The sequence below is a fragment of the Pelodiscus sinensis genome, chromosome 2 (assembly GCF_049634645.1).
Source record: "Pelodiscus sinensis isolate JC-2024 chromosome 2, ASM4963464v1, whole genome shotgun sequence".
Lineage (NCBI taxonomy): Eukaryota > Metazoa > Chordata > Testudines > Trionychidae > Pelodiscus > Pelodiscus sinensis.
The window spans coordinates 251,262,664-251,282,607 of record NC_134712.1 but is presented as its reverse complement, the minus strand read 5'-3'; the positions used below and the strand labels follow the sequence as shown (position 1 = coordinate 251,282,607).

At 48.5% G+C, this 19,944-nt stretch overlaps 1 protein-coding gene across 2 annotated transcripts in view; it reads right to left on the bottom strand.

Moving 5' to 3' along the window:
* ZBTB47 (zinc finger and BTB domain containing 47) overlaps positions 1-19,944 on the bottom strand; it is an 84,303-nt gene that overhangs the window by 14,893 nt on the left and 49,466 nt on the right. For both annotated transcript variants that reach the window (XM_075922895.1, XM_075922896.1), the window contains exons 2-3: positions 11,284-12,663; positions 1,437-1,584 (exon numbers count right to left, since the gene is read on the bottom strand). In XM_075922895.1, coding sequence (XP_075779010.1) covers positions 1,437-1,584; positions 11,284-12,663 — 1,528 coding nt within the window. The remainder of the gene's footprint in view (positions 1-1,436; positions 1,585-11,283; positions 12,664-19,944) is intronic.

Sequence of the window (19,944 nt, the reverse complement as noted above, 5' to 3'; positions counted from 1 at the left end):
ATGGATTGCACCCTCAGCAAGTTTGCAGATGACACTAAGCTAGGGGGAGAAGTAGACAAATTGGAGGGTAGGGACAGGATCCAGAGTGATCTAGACAAATTGGAGGATTGGGCCAGAAGAAATCTCATGGGATTCAACAAGGAGAAGTGCAGAGTCCTCCACTTGAGATGGAAGGATCCCAAGCAGTGTTACAGGCTGGGGACCGAATGGTTAAGTAGCAGTTCATCAGAAAAGGACCTAGGGATTACAGTGGATGAGAAGCTGGATATGAGTCAATATGCCATTAGCCAAGAAGGCTAACAGCATATTAGGGTGCATTAGGAGGAGCATTGCCAGCAGATCTAGAGAAGAGATTATTCCCCTTTATTCAGCACTGGTGTGGCCATATCTGGAGTATTGCATCCAATTCTGGGGCCCACATTACAGAAAGGATGTGGACGCATTAGAGAGGGTCCAGCGGAGGGAAACAAAAATGATTAGAGGACTGGAGCACATGACTTCATGACTTATGAGGAGAGGCTGAGGGATTTGGACTTGTTTAGTCTGCGGAAGAGAAGAGGGAGGGGGGATTTGAGAGCAGCCTTCAACTTCCTGGAGGGAGGTTCCAAAGAGGATGGAGAGAGGCTGTTCTCAGTAGTGACGGATGGCAGATCAAGGAGCAATGGTCTCAAGTTGCAGTGGGGGAGGTTTAGGCTGGATATTAGGAAAAGCTATTTCTCTAGGAGGGGGGTGAAGCACTGGGATGGGTTCCCTAGGGAGGGGGTGGAATCCTGGCTTGACAAAGTCCTGGCTGGGATGGTTTAGTTGGGATTGGTCCAGCAGGGGTTTGTTCTTGACTCCTGAGGTCTCTTCCAGCCCTAGGATTCTAAGATTTTATGCTAACACTAAACTAGGAAATGTATTAGTACAAGGAAAGCAGCATTGTCTCTGAAGCGCCCATCTTCCATCTCCTCCATAGACTAGTTCCAGAGAACACACACGTTTCATTTAGGACAGCGTGAAAATTTCTGACCAATTTCCCCCCGCACCCCAGCAAAAAAAAATGCAGACTTGGCAACACCCAAATGTTTCACAAATTCACAAGTCTGCTTCCCTGAATGACTCACGTTAAAAGAATTCAGAAAAATTAAACCATTTCATGTATACATTTTTTAAACAAACCACAATTTTTTGGATTGAAACTAATTTTATTTAAAATGTCAAAAAACTTTTAAAATGATCAGAATTGAAAAGATTTGATTTTGTCTAACAAAACATTTGATTCAACTGGAAACTGCCAACTAACTGAAAAAACCAGTTATTTGCCCAGTTCTAATTTCAGTGCTTTAAGAGATACGTGGGAAACTTCTTCAGAGCAGTCTAGGGGTAAACTGCATCTCTATTAAGTGTGATTTCCCCTCCCCCGCTAACCCCAGCACAAACACCCATACACTCACCAACCATGTGTTTCCGCACGTGCGCCATGGTGTAGAATTTCTTCTCGCAAATTTCACAAGAGAACTTCTTTTCCGCGTAGCCATGGACGATTTTATTGTGTTCGTGGAGAGACCAGAGCTTCTTAAATGCTTTCCCGCATGTCACACACTGCAAGGAGAGAGAGCACTAAGATGGGGCTGAAATATGCAGGAGGGGGAAACAGTCAGAAAAGGGCAATGAAAATGATGAGGGGTTTGAAACAGGTCCCATATGAAGAGAGATTAAAAAGACGTAAACTTTGCAGCTTAGAAAAAGAGGAGACTAAGCGGGTATAGAATAAAGGTCTGTAAAATCACTACTGGTGTGGACAAAGTGAATAAGGAAAAGTTATTTACTTATTCCCACAATATAGGAACTAGGATTTAAACCAAACTAAAGGAAGTTTTTCTTCATGCAATGCACAGTCAACCTGTAGAACCCCTTGCTAGGGGACATGGTAAAGACCAGGACTTTAACAGGGTTCAAAAAAGAGCTAGATAGATTCATGGAGGTTAGGTCCATCAACGGCTATTAGCCAGCATGGGTAGTAATGGTGTCCCTAGCCTCTGTTTGTCTGGACATGGATGACAGGAGAGGCATCATGTGATGATTACCTGTTCTATTTACTCCCTCTGGGGCACCTGGCTTTGGGCACTGTGGGCAGACAGGAAACTGGGCTGGATGGATCTTTGGTCTGACCCAGTCTGGTCGTTCTTATGTGTCCATCTTACAAAATTCAACATCACATCATGGGACAAACTGTTGCCTTACAGTGGGTGGGGGCAGAATTCTTCCATTCTGTGCCCTGCTAACCATCACAGCTCTCAAATGCAGCATGATACAAGGTCAGCTGTGCCACGAAAGAGAAGGAGAGCAGGCACAGAAGAGCAACACCTCATCCCAGCCCTTTTGCACCAGCCTACGCAACTGGCCAGCCACATTTTTCTAGCAGAGCAGGTCAGGAAAAGGGATCACCCTGCGCCTTGACATTGACGACAAAAATAGTTTCTTGAAGTTTTCTCCCGGAACATTGCGACCTTTAACCCAAAAAGGATTCGTTCCGCTTTGGAGGAATATCCAATCTGAGCTCTTGCTACATTTCAAAAGCAGAAGTCCAGTGGGAGCAGGGAGTGAGTGGGGGACTCAAGCGATCCCCTGCTGGCCCCATGCTCCCTACTTTTGAAATGTACAAATGTAGAAGAGCCTAACCTTAAGCGCCCGCTCTTGTATGTTCCAAAAGCTGGGAGCGAAGGGCCAGTGGGGGACTGCTTGAGCTTCCGTCTTTGAAACGTACCAAGAGCCGGCAGGGCTCTTGCTACATTAGAAAGGCGGAGGTGCCCTTATCAACTAATTAAATAGGTGATGCAAATTGCATCAGCTATTCGGTTAGTTAATTAATCTAAATTTAACATCCTTAATCTGACCAGGAGACCAGGCTGAACCCCCTGCTCATGTAAAAACAGCCATGGGATGGTTAGCGCTCCCTCAGGCACTGTTTTGTGTCACATGCAGACGGGGGGCCTTCTCAGCACACTGCCCCCTACTGCCAGCCTGGGGCGCTGGCTCAGAACCAGCCTCCGAGGGAAAAGAGCCCCACTGGCGTAGCGTAGGGAGGAGTTATAGTAAGATGTATGTGGGTACACGTACTTGACTGGAGGGCGATATCGGGGCATCTATGGATTGGTTCCCAACATAGAAGAAGAGGCAAATCTTGCGGTTAGGTACCAGGAAACATGCTCTCTTCAATTTAGGGATGTTAAATATCGAGTAATTGACCAATCGAACAGTCGATGCATTTTGCATTGAGTATTTTATTAGTCAATAGGGCGCCTCCGCCTTTGAAGTGTAGCAACAACCCTAGGGACTGCTAAGGAATCGCTGACTTGGGATGGTGTCATATCCCCGTGTCCTAAACACGTCTTTACCGGGAAGGAATTAGGCTGTGTCTAGACTGGCATGATTTTGCGCAAATACTTTTAACGGAAAAGTTCTTCCGTTAAAAGTATTTGCGCAAGAGAGAGTCTATACTGGCATGTGCCTTTGCGCAAAAGATTTGCTTTTGCGCAAAAGCATCCGTGCCCAGTGTAGACACTCTCTTGCACAAGAAAGATCTGATGGCCATTTTAGCCATCGGGCTTTCTTGCGCAAGAAATTAACCTGTCTGTCTACATTGGCCTTCTTGCGCAAGAATACTTGCGCAAGAGGGCTTATCCCTGAGCGGGAGCATAGGAGTATTTGCGCAAGAACCACTGATTTTGTACAGTACAAAGTCAGTATTCTTGCGCAGATACTCGCAGCCAGTATAGATGCAGCCCTGGAGACAGAAGAGAGCTGCTTGCTAGAATCGGCAGTAAAGCACATGGCATGTCCCTTCACTGTACTTACCCAGCAGCAATGAGACCCGAGGACACAGCTCCCCTTCACATTTCATAGGCAGCGTTAACGTTCATTGGCCTCCCCAGAGCCTCTCCTTGGGCTAATTCCCACCCCATCCCTACGTTTGGACCGGTCCCATTTGGATTCCAGGCCCATTTAAACAAGCACAGCTCAAAGCAGGGACAGAGCTGCAGGGATTAACGGCGCTTTGTTTCTCCCTGTGTCTGCTCAAGATGCTTCCATGGCCTTGGACAGGTGACACCAGAAGCTAAGTAGGGCTGGACGTGATCAGCAGATGGATGGGAAACCTCCAAGGTGGAGACTGCTGAAGGTGCTGACTCACCAAGGTGCTGAATCAAAACCTTGGCATAGGTTTACTGCATGCTGTCACTAGGATTGAGCTTGTAAAATCAAACACACCTGGTCCCTGAAAACCCTGTGGCACCAAAGGGTTAAACCTAAGATCCTGGCTTACCTCCAGTTTGGGCCATTTTGTTGTGTCAATCCCAGTTTATCTGTACTCTCTGTGTGGAGGAAGAGCTGTTCTCCCTCTCCTGCCTAACTTGGCTAGCTGATGTCCAGCCAGGCTAGGCAGCAAGTGTGCAAAGCATCGTGGGATCCATTCAGGGTTGGCATCAGATCCGCCTGCCACTTCAGTTCCCCCTCACCTCTCCCAGTGTCTTCAACAGGCCTACATGCCACCGGAGTGCTTTCACACCCCACGTTCTGGCCACACCACCTAGCTCAGCCCTTCTGGAGAACAAGCTTTCCTTCCCCCGTGTTAGCTAGCGCTTTCTGCGCTCCAAGCGCACTACTGCTGATTTCAGGCTGGGCTTGCTCAGTGCTTCAGCAAGCCATGACCCTGCTGTCTGAAGTTGAACCATCCAGAGAGAAAGAACAAAGGAACACACAATAGCCTCCTGGGGAAAGCCTGGATTAAGTGATTTTCCCAGCATCACACAGTAACTCAGTTGCAGAGGCAGGGACCAATTCCAATGCTTTAGAGCAGCATTTAACTGCCTTAGCCACGAGACCCTCCTTTCTCTCCCTGCAGTCTCATGCCTTGTTCACGCCACACCTTCCAGCTTCTGGCTGCCCCTCGAGAACAGCCTCCTTAGCTACACAATTCCCAGCTATGCTCTAAGCACCGTCCAGAACGTTCGTATTACTCAGAAAGCCATTTTTTGTTGAAAAATGTATCATCTGGGTGTTTTCAACCAGCCCTATCCTCAAACCCCTTCCTGTTAGACACTTGTACTTTCCCCACGCATGCACAATGTCTCAGTGTGCTTCAAATTCCACAGCGCTACTCCCCTCAATGCGCAGATCAAAGAATGGCACATCTCACCGCTGTCCAACCTGGACCCTGACCTTTGGTTGAAGTTCAACACTCAAAACTTAGGAAACGCCAGAACTTTACTTATGTTCTCTTGTGCATATGGCTTATGACACAATTTTTAATTACAGGGTCACCTAACTTTTCTTCCAGGTTACACAAATTTGTTCAAAATTACTTCTTTTGCCACAAGATGCAGACTGAACAATGGAGGAGAAATCCAAATGTTGAATTATTATTCAGTGAGCACCATCCATTCATTGTATGCCCTGAATGAGACAGCGGTCCTGTGGGAAAAAACAATCTGTATCTGATCATCTAAAAAGATTGTTCCATAGTACATACAAAAGCAAGGGGTTAAATTAAGGTTGTGCTGGCAACCTTAATTCTCAGAGGGGTAGCCGTGTTAGTCTGAAACTTTAAAAACAAATCGTCCTGTGGCACCTTAGGGTACATCTAGATTATATGCCTCTGACGACAGAGGCATGTAAAATAGGCTACCCGACATAGTCAATGAAGCCGGGATTTAAATATCCCCAGCTTCATTCAAATAAAAATGGCCGCCGCATTGTGCCAGCTCAGCTGATTGTCGGCACAGCATGCGAGTTAAGATGCGGATCGGTCAACAAGGGAATCCCTGCTTCATTGACTATGCCGGGTAGTCTAATTTACATGCCTCTGTCGGTAGAGGCGTGTAGTCTAGACATGCCCTTAGAGACTAACAAAGATACAGAGTGTCATGAGCTTTTGTGGGTAAAACCCACTTCATCAGATCATCATGATGATACTATATATTTTTGTTAGTCTCTATGGCAGGGGTTGGCAACCTATGGCTCCCGTCCCGAGCCAAATATGATGGCTCTCTAGGGAACTAGATATGGCTATTCTGGAGCTCCAGCTCAGCCACCTCTTTCTCCCCCGGCAGCAGGGAGCCCTCGCAAAACTCGAATACCAGTGCAGCTTCCTGTGGGGAGGGGCAGGGGGAAGCCCTGAGGCTAAACATGGCTTGGCGTGGCAGCGTTTTCCTTCCCCCTGCATGGGGAAAACCAGGAACCAAAGATGACTCCTTGCGCACTGACATTTCCATCCCACAGGACATACATCCTGCAGCCCCCCCCGCCAGCCCTTCCCCGAAGCTTCCAGGGAATGGGAGCAGCAGGAGGCATGTTACACAGCGCCTGCCATGCAGAGAAAAACCAAATAAGTGCCCCTCCATGCCCTGACCCCCTTCCCTTCCCACTGCCCAAAATCCCCCCCAACTCCCTGGCCAAAATCCCTCCTGCCCTCTGCTCCCTGGCCAACATCCCCTCCGCTCCCAGACCAGACACCCCCTGCTCCCAGCTAGACATCCCCTGGCCCCCAGGCCAGACACCCCCTCCTCCCAGGCCAACATTCTCCTTGCCCTCTGGCCAAAATCCCCCCTGCTCCCAACCCCCTGGCCAGACACACTCTTCCCCCAGCCTCCTGGCCAACATCCCCCCTGCCCTCCGCCCCCTGGCCTGACACCCCCTGCCCCGACAGCAAGTCCCCAGCCCGCTCCTGCCTCCTGGCCAGGCAGCTTGCCCCCTGGCCAGACCTTGTACCCTCACCCCCTCCTACATTGCACCTGCTGCTCAGATCCTGAACTCCCATCCCTATCCCATTCACTGGTATCCCTGTCCCGCATACTGAATGCCTCATTTTTAGCCCCAATCCAGAGGCTGGGGGACCCACAAAATCCACTAACCCTGGAACCCCAGAAGAGTAAATCTGGCCTGAGGCCTTGAACCTCAGTCCTCCCTGCTCCTCTACCCACTATGGGGCTGGTGCACCAGGGGAGTGAGGTGTTTCAGTTGGGGTCACATCAGTGAGGGTTGGGGGGTTTTGGAGGGTTTTTTTAAATGTTTGCTTCTTACTTGTGTGATCCCCGACTGATTTTTCTGTGGGGGTCAGTGGCTCCCAACCCAAAAAAGGTTTCCCACTCCTGCCATAAATAAAGACAACGTTGAAACCTTTCGCGTTGGACATCATATTTTACTTTATTTAAAAATGAAGCCTGGCCAACAAGCCCCCAATTGGGGCCCAGCCCCATCTGGCTGCAATGTCATAATACTCCTGCACACACCCCCTTCCCTGACACCAACCCTGAGCCCATCATACATCTGAACCCCCTGCCCTGAGCCCCTCATACTCTCACATCCCCAAACTCCTGCACCCCTACATCACCACCCCCCTGCCATAAGATTGACAGAAGACAGCCTGAATGTGTGCATGAAGCTGGATTTGACCAGTTATGATGTAAACTTCAAAGAACTGTGCGGAAAGATGCAGCAATAGCAGAAGTCCCATTAAATAAAGTCTATGAGTACAATGATTCATTTATGCTATTAATTATTATGTCAATTATCAATAATCTTAAGTTGTATATTTTCAGTCATGCAAATGGGCATTCTTAGATGCCTATTTGTTGACCACTTGTTCTGAATTTTGATGTAGTTTGGCTCTTTGGTTTGAGAAGGTTGCCGACCCCTGCTCTAAGGTGTCACAGGACGACTCGTTTTTAACCTTAATTCTGGCATGTCTTAACTTTTGAATGCTTGATGTTGCAACCTTACCATTATGTGAATGTAGGTTTGTGTGTGTAATTCAGACAGTACCCAGATGTTTAAGGGCAATCTTAGTGCAACCTTAGGACCATCTTCTGATATTCAAACTCATGTTGAGCAGTGCCTTATTCCACAGGTGAATGCAAATGAGTCTGAACCCCAGCTAAGGATGTTAACCAGCTAAGCATGAGGCTTATCAGCATGCTTACTGGTTAACTAGGCCTTTCCTGTTAACTCCAGTGGGGGGCCAACCAGGCCAGGCCAAAGCAGCCTTAGCCGTAGCAGGGCTGGTGGATCAGGCAGCAGCAGAGACCGGGCAGTGGGACCCTGTGTTGCAGCAGGGCCAGACTGGGCGGGATCTACATCAAAATGGTTAACCAGTGAAGTGCTATTGTTTAACCTGTTAATCGTTTCAACATCCCTAAGCCCAGCTGGTGGAGTTGTTGTAGCTACTGGCTTCAGTGAAGCTGTGCTGACTTAAAACAGGCAATGACCTGGCCTGGTGGCTGTAAACAATCTTTATGGGACCACAGGAAACTTGGCCACACCCATGATAAGTGGACATCCGGCTATCTAAAATCATGCCAGACCATGGAGAGGTTCAACCTGTATTATTTAAACATCTCCTAAGTTCCGATTGGCTCATGACACTTGTAGTGTCATAATGGAGCAGCCAGCCAATAAATTACTCTTAAAGAAGATTTGGTCTATATTAGAAAAGTTGTGCCAGCCTAAAAATCTATTTTAAGAATCCATTACATCTAGTTTAAATTGGTACAATCCTCTACAGCAGACATGCTTAAAAGCAATTTAAGCAAAGATTAAACCAGTGTAGCTTAATGCAGAAATTTACTGACACAAAAACTAAACCAATTTTGAGCGAGAATTACAGCTGCTTTATTTCACGCAGCACATTTCCAAATTACGTTACATTGATTTAAGACAGGGTTACATTGGCTGACGTGTGTCTATGTAAGGAGTCTGTATCAGTGTCACTGGACTGATTGATTTTAAAAATCAATTAGGTTAAATCGGTGCAACATTTCTCTATATAGACAAGGCTCAAGTATATGTATGAAAATGACAAGAAACATTACGTATATATAGTAGCATCAAACAAATCGACATCGCATGTATTTGGGTAAATTGGGAGAGAATATCGGAAACAGACCTGCTAGCAGTTCCTTGAATTGGGGCATTTGGTTATGGGGGTTGTGCGGCATGTATATGTGTGTATTTGTGGGGGGCATTGCGTTCTCTTTGTGGTGGTGTGCTTTGTGTGTATATACAAACATACACACAAAGAAATTATCTTTACTTTTTCCTCTTGTTGACAACTAAACAACCCTGAGGGTCATCGTTGCTCGAAGTTTCAGTTGTACCAGACAAACTTGTTGCCCAAACGCTCACACCGGTAAATAAGGGATTTCCTTACGTCTCAGTGAAATGCACTGGGGGATGGGGTGCTGTGACAGCAGAACAGAAGAGCAATGCTTGTGTGGTTTGGGGTCACAGATACCCAGAGTTTTCCTTGATTCCCCTTTGCTCATATTTCACGTTTATACAATAACACGAGGGTGCACAACACTGTCCATTCACTGTGGTGCTGCAATTAAGTTTCCTTCCAGCAGCTGGTGCTGCCGTTCTACAACCGACATTTGTCAGCACCCTAAAGCAGTGTCTCTCAGCCTTTCCAGGTGGCTGCACCTCTTGCAGGAGTCTGATTTGTCACGTGTACCCCCATGTTTCACCTCACTTAGAAACCACATGCTTAACAAATCAGACCTAAAAATACAAAAGCATCCTGGTACACTACTACTGAATAACTGCTGACTCTCTCATTTTTACCATGTCATTATAAAACAAATGCATTGCAATATAAATATTACTTCCATGGCACTGTACAGTTTACAGAGCAGGAGAAACAGGCCATTGTCTGTATGAGATTTGAGTCTGTACTGACTTGGCTCTTTATGTTGCCTGAAGTAAAACTAGGCAAAGATCTAAACAAGTTGCGCTGTGCCCTGGAAGGCCTCTGGGTACCCTGGGGGTACACATACCCCTGGCTGAGAGCCAGTGCCCCAAAGAAAATGAACTCCCATGGGCCTGATGTCAGAGCGACATGCTGAAGTTTTCTGGGGTCAGAGCTATGGACCAGCTAAGCCACTGTTAACACGTGCTTTCAGTTCTTTGGCAGCAGCCATTCATCACAGTCTCCCAACTTCTAGACCATGTTTGCTCTGTGCCCACAGCCTGCTCCTTATCAGGTGCCACAGCAGTTCTCTCTGCCATGGGACCAATCCTTTAATCCTCACCCAGCGCCCCTCTAACAGCATGTTGGGACTTCCAGATGTCTTTCAATTCCCTACCTCACCCCCATGCTTAGATTTTTATTCCTGCCTCTCAAAAGCCTTCTTACTTAGGGACAACCTTCCTCCCTCTCCCCACTCCCAGTCAAGACTTGCCTTTGTCTAAAATACAAGTTGAACCTCTCTAGTCCGGCAACATCCGTGATCCAGCATGACTTTAGTGAGCCAGATGTCCACTTACCAGGGGTGGGGCCAAGTTTCCCCGAGGTCCCATAAAGTTTGTTGACAGCCACCAGTCCTGGCTCTCCGTGTTCTGTGCTGTTATGTAGCTCTGATTTACCCCATATGTCTTCTCAGAGCCCAGTCAGCAGTGGAAGTGTGGGTAATGCTGCTAGACAATATCGACCTTCCGTGGTCTGGCAAATTCTCTGGTTCAGGCCTGGTCAGGTTCCGAGGGTGCCAGACTAGAGAGGTTCAACCCACACAAGGCTCTGCAGCAGTAGCTCAGAAGGATAAAGTAACCCCACAGTATTTGGGGCCAGGCCTCTACTGTACCTCAGTGGTTCTATTCCTGTTACAAGGCAGCCACGCAGAGTAGATCACTTATTGCCTCTCTTCCCCACCCATTGGGGCTGGGCAGTGCTGGATAACTGGAAGCCAGAACCCCAGGATAATACACAAATAGGGTTGCCAGATGGTTTAACCAAAAATACTGACCCACCCCCCCAAAAAAAACAGCGGGGAAAAAAATTCTGTTGAGAAAAAAAAAGGGAGGAGACCAAAATTGTTGAGCAAAAAAAAAGGACCTCAAAAAATAAATTAAAAAACCCAACCCAGTGTGGCTCCATTAAGAAATGCTTTTGAGGCTTTTTTTGCCAGCCACCATTTTGCCTCCCTCGGCGGGATTTTTGCCTCCTAGCCAGGGGAAAAAAACCTCAAAAAGCAGAAAATAATGGATATTTTAGGTGTCCGGTATTTTCTGAATTTCTTTACTTGACAGGAGGTGAAAATACCAGACTGTCCGGGTCAATACCGGACACCTGGCAACCCTATACACAAATCCCTCCGGCATACGGAGTACCATCTGCAGTTTCAGAATACCTGGAGCATCACTCGTGGCTCTGCTGGGGGAGTACCATGCCCCATCCCTGCACCCCTCTGGCATGTCACCAGGGGGTGGCACAGAGCGCCTGGGGCCAGGCAGAACATGCCAGCAGCTCACCTGGATGTTCTTCTCGCAGTCCGTCTGGTGGTGCAGCAGGAGCTCGCTCTCCAGCAAGAAGCGCTTGCCACACTTGTCGCAGATCTGCATGCGGCTGTGGGTGACGTTCATGTGCTTCTCCAGGTACCAGCGGTTGTTGAAGATGCGGGGGCACTTCTTACAGGGGTAGTGCTGCTTCTCCTCCAGCTTGACTTTTGGACCTAGCCCGTCCTGCTCCTTTTTCCTCTTCCTTCCCCGCTGGCCCTCCTCTTCCTCCACCGCCTTGGCCAGATCCTGGGACCTGGTGGACATGGTGGACTTAGTGGCCTTGGACGCCCTGCTCCCCCTGCGGGGCTGTCCAGATTTTTCCCTTTTTGCTTCGGACGCCTCTTCGTCGTCGTCCTCTTCCTCCTCCTCCTCGGTGGTCTCCTCCAGGTCTTCCTCGTCACTGTGCTCCTCCTCTTCCTCCTCCCCCACCTCAGCATCTTCCTCTTCCTCCTCCTCCCCCGCTTCCTCGTTCTCCTCTTCCCCCTCCTCCTCCGTGTCACGCCCATCGCCCTTGGGCCGGCTGATCACTGTTGCGGCTTCACTGGCACTGGGCTTCCCTTCCGGCCCCTTGGAGACATTGAGGGTTTGGTTGTTGAGGTTCACCTCCACAATGATCTGCTCTCGGTTGTAAGAACCTTGGCTGTCCACATCCTCCTCAGACTCCCCACCTTCCATCTTACATATGGTGGCCAGGCCACTGTCCTTCTCCTCCTTGTAATACTGCTTGGCAGCCACGGCTGGGAGGTGTTGGTTGCCGCCTCCACCCACCCTGTCCTCTACTCTCACCGAGTAGGGATCGTTTCCTTCCCGGGCGTAGATTTTGGGATGCGGAGAATCCACCTCCTGCTTAATCTCACAGTAGTACTGCGGGGGGGCGGTGTTGCCGCAGGCGTCGGGGGGCAAGGCCATGTTGCCGGCCAGGGCCAGGCTGAGGGACCTGGTGTTGATGAGCTCCTGACAGGAGGAGGCGATGTTGTTCATCTGCAGCACGGCCGCGGCGTTCAGGACGTCCTGCACATTGCCGGCGTTCACCAGCAGCTTGGAGGTGTAGATGAAGTTGAGGATCTGCTGGAGGCCCTGGGAAGTCAGGGCCTCCAGGGAGAGCTCTACCCGCTGCAGCTGCTTGTTCTGGGTGAAGAGAGAGTGGAAGAACTGGCTGTAAGCGGCCAGGACCCCCTTGTGGGCGGGGAAGATACTCTTCTGCTGAACGAGAACGATGTCTACGTCGCACAGGTCCGGCTGAAACAGGCGCTGCTCGTTCAGTCTGTCCATCAAACACGTGAAGTGGAGGGCTACATCCTCCACCAGAGAGTATTCAGCGGCAGGGTAGTCAGTTGTCTTTTCAACTATCAGCTGTGGGGAGAGAGGAGAGGCAATAATTCAGGACCAAAAAACCGTTTCCGTTAAATGGTCCCTTCCTCCTCCCCCTCCCCCAAACAGAAGCTACATGCCAAGAGAGACAGCTTCACTTCACAGTCAGATCACACATTGACAGCTAATACGCCTGGCTCGCCTCCATGGCTGACAACTTCTCCGCCTCACGATCCGGCAGTCAACCACCTCCCTTGTGTCGTCCCTTCACAATTCTGAACATCAGCCCACTTCCATAAAATGCTTTGAGATCCCTGTATGCCCGGCACCTTGCAAGCATCAAGCTTTATTATTATCTGTGGTGGTGGATCTTTGCCCTGAGAGAACAGGATGTCCCCCTCGCCTCACCCACCCACCCTAGTTAGTGGTGCAGTCTGAACTGGAGACCTCCGACTTCAAAAGCATGAAGCTCTACTGCCGTGGCTGAAAACCCAGGTCCATAAATGCAATCGCTGACTGAAAAACAACAAATAGTCCAGGGACACCTGAGAGACTAACAAAAATATAGATAGTGTTATGAGCTTCTGTGACAAGCTCGACTCAAATCTTATTACAAGGCCTGGCCACTAGAACGAGACAAAGCCCCCGTGTTGACGTTAGCACAAGTTCCTTGAGAATCTGGCTCCACCAGTGGTTCTCAAATTTTTATACTGGAGACTCCGTTCATGCAACAATCCCCTCCCCCCGCTCCTTATAAAACTCTTTTTTATTGTCTGTCTCTCTCTATAAAAAAGTTTTTCCTGCCAGGCGACAGAATGACGTCATCAAATCATCAGTCACAACAGGCTCTCTTGAAGCAAAAGTAGCCGCAGAGAGGGGGTTGGCGAGCATAGCAAGCAGGGGGCGCAGCCCCCTAGTATATATTTAACACCATTATACATGCTGGAGACAAAGTGGGGTTTGTGGTGGAAGCGGACAACTCACGAACCATGTCATAACCCCTTGACTCCCTTTAGGGGCCCTAATCCTCAGTCTGAGAACCATTGGGCTACGCAGGCTCTTCCACAGTGTGAAAGGGGAGATCAGGAGAGTTCTGTGGAAGCTGCCAGCCATTTATGATAAACACAATTGTGGTTTGTGGCTCAACTGACACCTGCTCCCTGGAATCTGGATTGAGACAACAAACCTACGTCGCCAGAGATGGCGGAACGCCCTCCCCCCATCAACTATCCGTCATTATGTTCCAACGCAGCCACTGAACGGGCCAAAATCTGATAGCTTTCTTTGATAGGATAACGAGCCTTGTGGATAAGGGAGAAGCGGTGGATGTCATATACCTAGACTTTAGTAAGGCATTTGATACGGTCTCGCATGATATTCTTATTGATAAACTAGGCAAATATAACTTAGATAGGGCCACGATAAGGTGGGTGCATAATTGGCTGGATAACCGCAGTCAAAGAGTTGTTGTTAACGGTGCTAAATCCTGCTGGAAAGGGATAACAAGTGGAGTTCCGCATGGGTCTGTTTTGGGACCCGTACTGTTCGATATCTTCATCAATGATGTAGATATTGGGATAGAGAGTACGCTTATTAAGTTTGCAGATGATACCAAACTGGGTGGGGTTGCAACTTCTTTGGAGGATAGGGACATAATTCAAAATGACCTTAGCAAGTTAGAGAAATGGTCAGAGGTAAACAGGATGAAGTTTAATAAAGAGAAATGCAAAGTTCTCCACTTAGGAAGGAACAATCAGTTCCATACATACAAGATGGGAAGCGACTGTCTAGGAAGGAGCATGGCGGAAAGGGATCTAGGGGTCATAGTGGACCACAAGTTGAATATGAGTCAACAGTGTGATGCTGTTGCAAAAAAAAGCAAATATGATTCTAGGTTGTATCAATAGGTGTGTTGTAAGCAAAACTCGTGAAGTCATTCTGCCGCTCTACTCTGTACTAGTTAGGGCTCAGCTGGAGTACTGTGTCCAGTTCTGGGCGCCACATTTCAAGAAAGATGTGGAGAAATTGGAAAGGGTACAGAGAAGAGCGACAAGAATGATTAAAGGTCTAGAGAACATGACCTATGAAGCCAGGCTTCATGAACTGGGCTTGTTTAGTTTGGAAAAAGAAGATTAAGGGGGGACATGATAGCGGTTTTCAAATATCTAAAAAGGTGTCACAAGGAGGAAGGAGAAAATTTGTTCCTCTTGGTTTCTGAGGACAGGACAAGGAGTAATGGGCTTAAAGTGCAGCAGGGGAGGTTTAGATTGGACATTAGGAAAAAATTCCTGTCAGGGTGGTCAAATATTGGAATAAATTGCCAAGGGAGGTGGTGGAATCTCCCTCTCTGGAGATATTTAAGAACAGGTTAGATAGACATCTGTCAGGGATGGTGTAGACGGAGCTTGGTCCTGCCTTGAGGGCGGGGGGCTGGACTCGATGACCTCTCGAGGTCCCTTCCAGTCCTATGATTCTATGAAAATGGTCCTTCAAAACAGAAACCAAGGAACACCTGAGCCACTAAGCAAATGGGCAGAGTCACAGCTGGACTATGGCTGCAAAGCTGTTTGCTCCGGATACAGAATGCCCCCATCACACAGCCGGAGTCTGGGCTCGGATTGAGGTCCGTCTCCACTACAGCACGTTTAATTCTAGTGTCTTCATCCCTGCTGTGCCATAAGCATGAGCCACAAATGCCCAGAAGGAATGGACGAATTCCCAGTTGTGCCTTAACTGTGCTGGGCAGAGGGACAGAGCATGCAGGTAAGGGACAGAGAGGACTTTAAGCTCTCTTTGCACTCCCCATTATGGCTGGTCAGTGTTTTTCATTCAAAAATGTTTTTCCCCTCCCATGAAAAAATGGCTTTGTTGTCAAAACAGAAACCTCCTCGGGAAGTATCAGCTGCCAGCAACATTCTTTGGGTTCTCAATGTCAAAATAAAAGCTGAACAATTTCAGCCCCCCAAATCAAAATATTTCTGGGTTGGGCTTTCTTTTGGCAAAGTGAAACAAAAACATTTCAGCAGAAAACACCCCCCCCCCCTAGTTTTGACCAAAAATGAGGATTTTTCAGGTTTTTTTTTTTTTTTTTTTTTTAAAGAAAATGGGGGAAAGTTCTTTTACAGAACAATTTCAACAAGAAAAAAACCAAGATTTTTCATTTTCATCATAATTTTTTGCAGGAACAAAAGATCATGGCCCATCCAGCTCTATTCTCTGTATTGGTCAGGGACCTGCACAGATCTCTCCATACAGCAGAGCAGCCTCCGGTCGACACGAAGAAGAGAACAGTTTTCATGATCACGCCCCCAATTTGCCTCCTAGAGCTGGTCAGAAAATGGGCTTTTTTCTACAGAAAACGTTGATGAAAAAAAAGAATCATTTTTTCCCAAACCCCAAACAGTCAACAGAAAAATCTGAAACACAAACAAATTTAGCCTAAAACAAAAATATTCCATTTTGGATGCACTGCTCCAGAGCCTCATAGGAGTTCTCGTTCAGGTACGGCATGCTTCCATTTTTCCTCTTTAGGCGGGTCTGCCCAGTCTAACAACATCTCCCATGATACCATTTGTGGCTTTCCGTAAAAATATTTCAATTTTGGGGTCCATGAGTTTGTTTCCATTCCACCCTCCCAAACAAAAAAACCCAAACAAACCAACAAAAAAGTATGAGTGGAAAACAGATAATTTCTGAGAAAAATCTATTTGAACCGAAACCCCCATTTTCCAGCTAAACAGTTCTGATGGAAAAATTTCCACCAGCTCTTTCCTCCTATGCTGGGGCTCTGAGCAGGGCTGGCAAGGAGTTACTACACCCCAGCCAGGCAGCCTCACTACACAGTAGAGCATGTTCCACCCACTTTAAGGCCCTTTTATGTTACTACAGTGGCTTAAAAGGAGTCTTAATTGAAGTCAGGCCTGCTTTCTTAGAACACTTTATAGCTTTAGCCCCTTGGTTCTTTGTTTCAACTGATCAAAAATCCACCATAATAAAGTAGTGAGATAAGAACATGCCCAGGAGAATCTAGGCCTGGATGCTAGACAGGCATGCATCGTTAGCCTCCCCCTCCCGACAGCACTCGCTAATCTCACTTATTAGAAGTGTTGTGCTTTTTATTCGCAAGCAGTGGATTAAAGACGCCTCCTAACAACTGCCCTGAGAAACAAGCAGCAATGGGCTCCCAGCGAAAGTAATTCCCAGCCACATCTGTGAGCAGCAATTACCTTCTGTCTTCCTTTGGTCCTGGCAGAGAAGCAGCAGAGAGGAGGGGAGGGAGAGACAGAGTCAGAATCTGTCAGTGACCTAGAACTTTGGATGAAGATTTCAGATGCTAGAAAGATTAACTCTTTCCCTGCCTCCGGTACAGTCCTAGCTGTCCAAGATTTTACTAAGGCATTGATCTTCACGGTACCCAGATATGCGTGTGTGTATAAACATATATACGAAATAGCCCAAATACACAATTCCATTAAGGACTGGTGACTTTAAGCCTAACAAAATTTTCTAACCTGGGTGGCTTGAAGTGAGGCACCTAACTTCTTACTGCAGGCACTTGATTTTCAGAGATGATAAAGACTCAGTTACTCACAAAAGGAGCTGAGCCTCTGAAAATCAGGTGTCTAAATAAGAATGTAGTGCCTCACTTTAAATACCCAAATCTGAATATTTTGGGTAAAATTTGCAAAAGCCCCATTTTCCACAGCGACTCAGGAACCTAAGTTCCATGGACAATTTCAAATGTTACTCATTAGCCTTAGGACAAATAAAAGGAAATATGTACCCGCAGGCGCGCGCACACACACACACACACACACACACACACACACACACACACACACACACACACACACACCACCTACTCACCTGTGGAACTCACTGTTGCAGGACAGCAAAGTAAAATACAACAGCTAGTTTGTTTTAAGAAAGGCATGGTCATTCTTATGATCCACAACTTTTATTTTCATGCAAGAGAAGGTCAAGGTAATCAGATTCATGCTTCAGGGTGGAAGCTGTTGTCCAGAGGGGTCTGGAAGAAAATATTTCACCACCACAGAGTACAGCATTGCACAGCTGGCTAAGTGCCTTGTGCGGTGCCCTTATTTTTGGAGATGCTCGCATCTCTACCTAACCCTTCACCACGTATGACCATATCTCTGCAATCAAGATGGTGCAGAGCTTGGACAGGATCAGCTCATGGCTGAAGAACAGCTGGTGGAGCAGAACCAGACAGAAGTCATGTTGATGGGCAGAGGAAAGCATTTTGAGGAGTCTGCAGACAGCACGGTGCAATCTCCTTTGGTTAACAACCCTCCTCCCCCGCTCCCAGCCATAGGTCCATTCAGCCCAGGGTTTAGGAGTACAAGTTGGACCTCCCTGGTCCAGCACAGTCGGGACCTGAGTGGTCCCGAATGAGATAATTTGCTGTACCGGGGCAGTCCCCTGCCACTGGCCCCCAAACCCACTGCCTGCTGCCGGCAGTGTGTCCCACAAGCACCCTGTCTCCCTCTCCCCCCTCCTCAACCTGGCTAGGCTGCTCGCCCAGCTGCTTCCGGCTCCCCTAGGTGGCTTAGACTCTGGCTCCTGCTGTGGGGCTCCGGTCCCAGCCCCACGCTCCCAGGGGACTGCCAGGAGACTCCAGTCCTGGCCCCATTTGCCACGGGCTGCCAGGGGCTCTAGCCCCGGTCCTGCCTGCTCCCAGCCAGGCTACCACCCCTGGTGTCCCAGGCCCTGTCTGGCCCTCCTGGCCTTAGGCTCCATGGATGTTGTTGGACCAGAGATTGCCTGTTTTCGGAGATACAACCTGTCCTCATGGGTTCCTTGCTCATGCCAAGCTTTCACAGAACAGCAGCCATGAATAACGCTTCCTAACATCTCCAATTGCCTAGCAGACTGTCTTATCCTGGCCTATGGTGACCTAGCCTCAGTTATTCATGCTTCTTAGCTGGCCTAAAACTATGCAATATACTGGGGCGTGGAAACGTCAGTGCTTAGGAAACTCCAACTAGTACAGAACGCCGCATGTTTCCTCATCAACACAGTCTACCACGAACCATCAAGTCCGTCCTCTGCTCTCAACACTGGGAGAACAGGAATTCAGGCTCAAGGTCTCAGTCCGTATCTTCCAGGTGCTCGCTCAATGGAGCTCTAGAAGGCCGTCTAAAGCGCCACCACGAAGACCACAATGCTGCTCCACTGGCCTGATGGAAATCTCTAGGAGTGGGGTAAAACTTGCCTGCGCTTTCAGCGGGAGACAGCGCTTTCAGAGGGGCTAGCTGGAGACTGTGAAATGAACTCCCTCAGGAGTTGAGGGCCATTACTAACCTCCCCGCTTTCTGCTCCCAGTGCGAGGTGCATTTAGACCTTGCCTTCTCGAATATAAAACACAGAGCCATCGGTATCAAAAAATAACCAAAACGGCAAACGCTTCTCCCCTGGAGAGAACAAACAGCACGTGATGGAGGTTAGCTGCTTCGTGCGCAACCCAACGCCGTTCAGCTACGAAAGCGAGGAGTATGGTGTAAGAACATACATAGAAGAGAACAGACTGAACCAACGGAGGCAATGAAAGTGTCTCCAGGTCCAAACTGAGGCACGTCGGCCATAATGCAAGGGGGGAACAAAACCAAGCCACAAGAGATGTACAAGAATCCCATGGCTTATCCCCACAACAGAATGGCCAGAGGGGATCTTTGTGATCCCACCATATATCGGCCACCTCAGTTCACCCAAGCTCTGTAACTTGTGGCTGTACTAGAGCGTTACTTTTAGAAGGACGTCGTCTCGGGATTGAAATAAACCAGTGATAAAACTCTAGCGCTGTCACAGTGACATCCAAGCCCTTTGCCATAGAGGCCAGTGTCAATATCCTCCTCTTACAGAGGGAGAAACTGAGGCAGGCAGAGGGGAAGTGACTTGGAAGCCAGGGGCAAAGCCAGGAAGAGAAATCCGAGTCTCCTGATTCTCAGTCCAATGCCTGATGCACAAAGACTCCAAGTAGGGGACCCTCTGCCGCGTGGCCTGGTGAGCACTTCTAGCCGCTTGGCCTTTTTCAGCCACCGGTTCAGTGACGCGCTCATTGCACGGGGAGGCTGAAAGGAATTGAAATGAAGCCTTTCACCACTGGAGAGCGTCCTGTGTTGTGACCACACCCCCAGGTACGGAGAGTTCTCGGGTCCACAAGACCCTCCCTGCAGAACACTAGCCCGCGTCATCCGTCTCAGCAAAGCCTCCAAGAGCTGAACAGCTTCGGAGGACTGCACTTTCCTCCCGGCCCTTCAGTTCCCCTGGGAAGGCAGGTTGGCTGGCCGGGCGGCCTGGCTG